The 4,595-nt window shown below is 41.2% G+C and overlaps 1 protein-coding gene across 3 annotated transcripts in view; it reads left to right on the top strand.

Moving 5' to 3' along the window:
• Window positions 1-4,595, top strand: part of SETDB1 (SET domain, bifurcated 1) — a 33,555-nt gene that overhangs the window by 25,510 nt on the left and 3,450 nt on the right. For all 3 annotated transcript variants that reach the window (XM_012658825.1, XM_012658824.1, XM_012658823.1), the window contains exons 15-16: window positions 2,776-2,945; window positions 3,525-4,153. In XM_012658825.1, the coding sequence (XP_012514279.1) occupies window positions 2,776-2,945; window positions 3,525-4,153 (799 nt within the window). The remainder of the gene's footprint in view (window positions 1-2,775; window positions 2,946-3,524; window positions 4,154-4,595) is intronic.

Below are 4,595 nucleotides of genomic sequence, written 5' to 3'. Positions count from 1 at the left end.
TGACGCCACGGCACTCTAGCCCGGGCAACACAGTGAGACTCTTATCTCAAAAAAAAAAAAAAAAAAAAGACTTGAAATGACTTCAGCCTTCCCAAAATAACATTGGAAGCTAGATGGCAATTGAGGAATCTATTCAGAATTCTATGGGAAAATTAGTTCCAACCTAGAATTCTAAGCTCAGGCAAACTATCCATTAAGTGTTAAGGTAGGCTAAAGACATTTTTTAGACATGCAGTACCTCAAAGCTTTCCATTATTCCCCTTCTCCAAAAGTTACTGGAAATGTTTTCCAAAATGAGGGGGAAAGCTAAGAAAGAGGAAGGCAATGATGGTGCAGTAAAGGGAACTTCCAGGCTGACAGCTGTGTACTAAGTGTAGAGAAGAGAGCAGCCTGTACTAGAGCAGGTCAGATGGCCACTGGAGTGACTTCCTCAGGAAGATGGGTTTCATAGAAAACCTGACCTGTCTGAGTATCTTCAAAGGAGATTGAGACAACTAGGGAGCGCTACCAAGGGTGGGGAACCTGCGGCCTCAATCCCTTTTAATAAAGGGATTTGTTCTGTAAAATTGGATTCAGTCAAAAGGCCACGGTCAAGTATCCAGAAGGCCACCTGTGGCCCTAAGGCCACAGGTTCCCCACTCCTGTTGTGGTATACATGAGTGAGTGTTCATGATATCCTTTTTATGTGCTTGAAATGTTTCATTGAAATACGGGCCAAGCGCGGTGGCTCACGCCTGTAATCCTAGCACTCTGGGAGGCCAAGGCTGGCGGATCGTTTGAGCTCAGGAGTTCGAGACCAGCCTGAGCAAGAGCGAGACCCCGTCTCTACTAAAAAAAATAGAAATACATTAGCTGGACAACTAAAAATACATAGAAAAAATTAGCCGCACATGGTGGTACATGCCTGTAGTCCCAGCTACTTGGGAGGCTGAGGCAGGAGGATCATTTGAGCCCAGGAGTTTGAGGTTGCTGTGAGCTAGGCTGATGCCACGGCACTCTGTCTCAAAAAAATAAATAAATAAAAAATAAATTCAAGTAACTGCAAATATTATTTCACTCCACTATTAAAACTCTTTAATAGCTTCCCACTGCACTTTGGATTTTATTCTAAGTCTTAACCTTGGGTTATAAAACACTGTACTTATCTCTCTCCCTCCAAAATTGTTCCAACCACACTGATATTCTTTAGTTCCTGGATCCGGTTCACCCAGTGTTTTACAGCCTACCTGTGGGGACTTTGTACATACCGTGCCTTCTTCCTGGCATCCCTGCACTTTTCTTTGTGTGGCTATCTTCTTTAACCTTGAGCCCTCAGCTTTGATCTCACCTCCTCAGAGAGACCTTTCCTGGTCACTTTAAAACTAGGTCATTTTTACTCCCCTAATTCTCTCATTGAGTACCGTGTTTGTGTTCTTTATAGCATTTCTGACAATTTTATTTGTTGATTTACTTTTGTTCTGTCTTTTCCATTAGAATGTAAGCTGCATGAGGGTGGGGGCCTTGTCTATCCATTTTTCTGTCTTGCTCCCCGTTGTATCACAACCAGCAGCTAATATACCCAATGCCTAGCATATAGTAACCACTTAAACAAATTTTGTGGAATGAATGAATGAATACCCAGTATAGCTCTTCTAAAGGTTTCATGTCGTAGTGATTAGACCTGAGTTCAAAGTCCAGCCCTGCCCCTTCCAAGCTGATCCTATTTGATCTGTAAACAGAGGATATCAACACAAATATTTCCTCTTCCCCCCCATCCCCAGTGGGGTTTAATAATATTTTTTTTAAAGTCAGAAAAAACACCTTTATAGGGTTGCTTTGAGGATATCAATATGAAAATGTATATAAAGCATTTATATAATACCAAACACAAAATACATGTTCAGTAACTGGAAGCTACACTTAATCTTTATCCAGAGGTATATGACTAATGTCATCATCCAACTAAATGAACTATTGTCATCTTTCCAAAAGTAAATATCTTCCTTAAATTTACATACCAAGAAATTAAGAAGTAAAATTCTAACAATGAACAAAGCAAATAGAGCAGAAAAATTGATAGCTGAAATGATTACAGTTTTCTCAGTATAACTGTTACCTTTCTTTAATATTGGCATTTGATTACCATTAATAGTTTATTTTAAAAATAATTGTTGCATTCTTAAATTAGATAGAATATGAGCTCCTTGAGGGTAAAGACTATGGCCTTTTTCATTATTGTATTCCCAGTGTCTAATAGAGTTCTTGGTGTTTAATATGTGTTTACTGAAAGAATGAAAATCAACCTTACCATAAAAAAGAATCCCATGAACATCAGTACCAGCTCCTCCTGTCCCTTTTGTCCCTTTACTCCCTTTTAGTCTCTGTTATATTGACTTCCGCTTTTCTCACACACTTTTATTTTATGCATCTATTTCTATACATTAATATGGTATATATTGTACTTATTTTAATGGTTCTGTTATCTGTACTCCCATCATAGTTTGCTTTTCTCTGGGTGTTTGGCATTCTGGTAGTCACTGTTACGAACTGTATTGCTATAAACATCTTTTTAAATCACTTTTCCCCCTTCTGAATTATTTCCTTGGCCTTTATTTCCAAGTGAATCAAAGAATATAGACAGTTCAATAAATCCACTCACTTAGATCATTACTTAATTTTTAATCTTTATCCATAAAACATTATAAATGATAGTAGCTTAAGAATTATAACAGTATTGTGAATTTCTTGTGTTCCAATGATCATGTTGTGATTGGTATTATTCTACCTTCCTCTCAGAGTATATGAGTGTAACAAACGCTGCAAATGTGACCCAAACATGTGCACAAATCGGTTGGTGCAACATGGACTACAGGTTCGATTACAGCTCTTCAAGACACAGAACAAGGGCTGGGGTATCCGCTGCTTGGATGACATTGCCAAAGGCTCTTTTGTGTGTATTTACGCAGGTTGGTGACGAAATATAAGGATTGCTTTCTGGGTTTGGGACATGGTGGGGAATTGAATCAGAGACAAGTTGAACATAAGAATAAAGTGCGTGACAAGTGAACTGGGAGTAAGAGGAGGCCAGGGACGTTTTTTATAAAGAACAACATGAATGATGTGCCTGTCTAGGTGGACCAGAGAGAGACAGACAGAAGTGTTTCATAAAGAAAAGAATGAAAGGGGATCAAATTTTGGACATGTTGATGTTTCAGAGGACAGATGTGGTTGTCGAGTCCATTGTATCATTTTCTCCCAAATCACTCCACTCTACCCAGAGAGGTTTTGGCATAGCTGAGAACTCTTTTGATAACGTAAAGTGGCAAAAATGGGAAGTTGGAAAGGGCAGGATTAAGAAATATAGGAAGCTTTCCCATACTGGGATTGTTAAGACACAAGGGAGGTATTGTCAAAGAGAAGTGACAGACCAGAGTGGAGACATTTTGACTGTGTATGCTGATAGACTGCGTATTGATGGAATGACCTTTATTCTTTCTAAAAGGTCCCCATAACCCTAGAAGGCCTTTAATTCTCTTCATTCTCAGGCAAAATCCTGACAGATGACTTTGCAGACAAGGAGGGTCTGGAAATGGGTGATGAGTACTTTGCAAATCTGGACCATATCGAGAGCGTGGAGAACTTCAAGGAAGGATATGAGAGTGATGCCCCCTGTTCCTCTGACAGCAGTGGTGTAGATTTGAAGGACCAGGAAGATGGCAATAGTGGTACAGAGGACCCCGAAGAGTCCAATGACGATAGCTCAGATGATAACTTCTGTAAGGATGAGGACTTCAGCACCAGCTCAGTGTGGCGGAGCTATGCTACACGGAGGCAGACCCGGGGCCAGAAGGAGAATGGACTGTCTGAAACAGCTTCCAAAGACTCCCGCCCTCCAGACATTGGGCCCCCACATGTTCCTGTCCCTCCCACTATCCCTATAGGTGGCTGCAATCCACCTTCCTCTGAAGAGACACCCAAGAACAAAGTGGCCTCATGGTTGAGTTGCAATAGCATCAGTGAAGGTGGTTTTGCTGACTCTGATAGCCGTTCATCCTTCAAGACCAGTGAAGGTGGGGAGGGTCGGGGTGGAGGAAGCAGAATGGAAGCTGAGAAGGCCTCCACCTCAGGATTGGGCATCAAGGATGAGGGAGACATCAAACAGGCCAAAAAAGAGGTAAGTAGGGCAGAAAACAGAGCAGTGGCTTTTAACTTCGGTGCAGTAACAAACCTAATGAAGTCTTACCATGAGTGCATGTAGATTATTTTACTTGATGGATATTTCTGAGGCAACCTCATTATATCCCCCCTCTACCCAGCACATTCCTAGTGTTTGTTTAAAGAACCAAATTTTACTTGGATACATCTTGGTATTTAAAAAAAAGAACCATATAATCCCAGCACTTTGGGAGGCCAAAGTGGGAGGATTGCTGAGGCCACAAGTTCAAGATCAGCCTCAGCAATATAGCAAGACCCCCATCTCTACAGAAAAAAAAAAAAGAAAAAAAAGTAGCCAGGTATGGTGGTATGCCTGTAGTCCCAGCTACTCAGGAGGCTGAGGTGGGAAGATCGCTTGAGCCCAGGAGTCCAAGGCTGCAGCGAGCTATGATCGTGCCACT

This window comes from Propithecus coquereli, unplaced genomic scaffold, assembly GCF_000956105.1.
Source record: "Propithecus coquereli isolate 6110/MARCELLA unplaced genomic scaffold, Pcoq_1.0 Scaffold59, whole genome shotgun sequence".
NCBI classification, from domain to species: Eukaryota; Metazoa; Chordata; class Mammalia; order Primates; family Indriidae; genus Propithecus; species Propithecus coquereli.
Note: the sequence above shows the minus strand (reverse complement) of the source record. Positions and strands in the feature narration are given on the sequence as shown.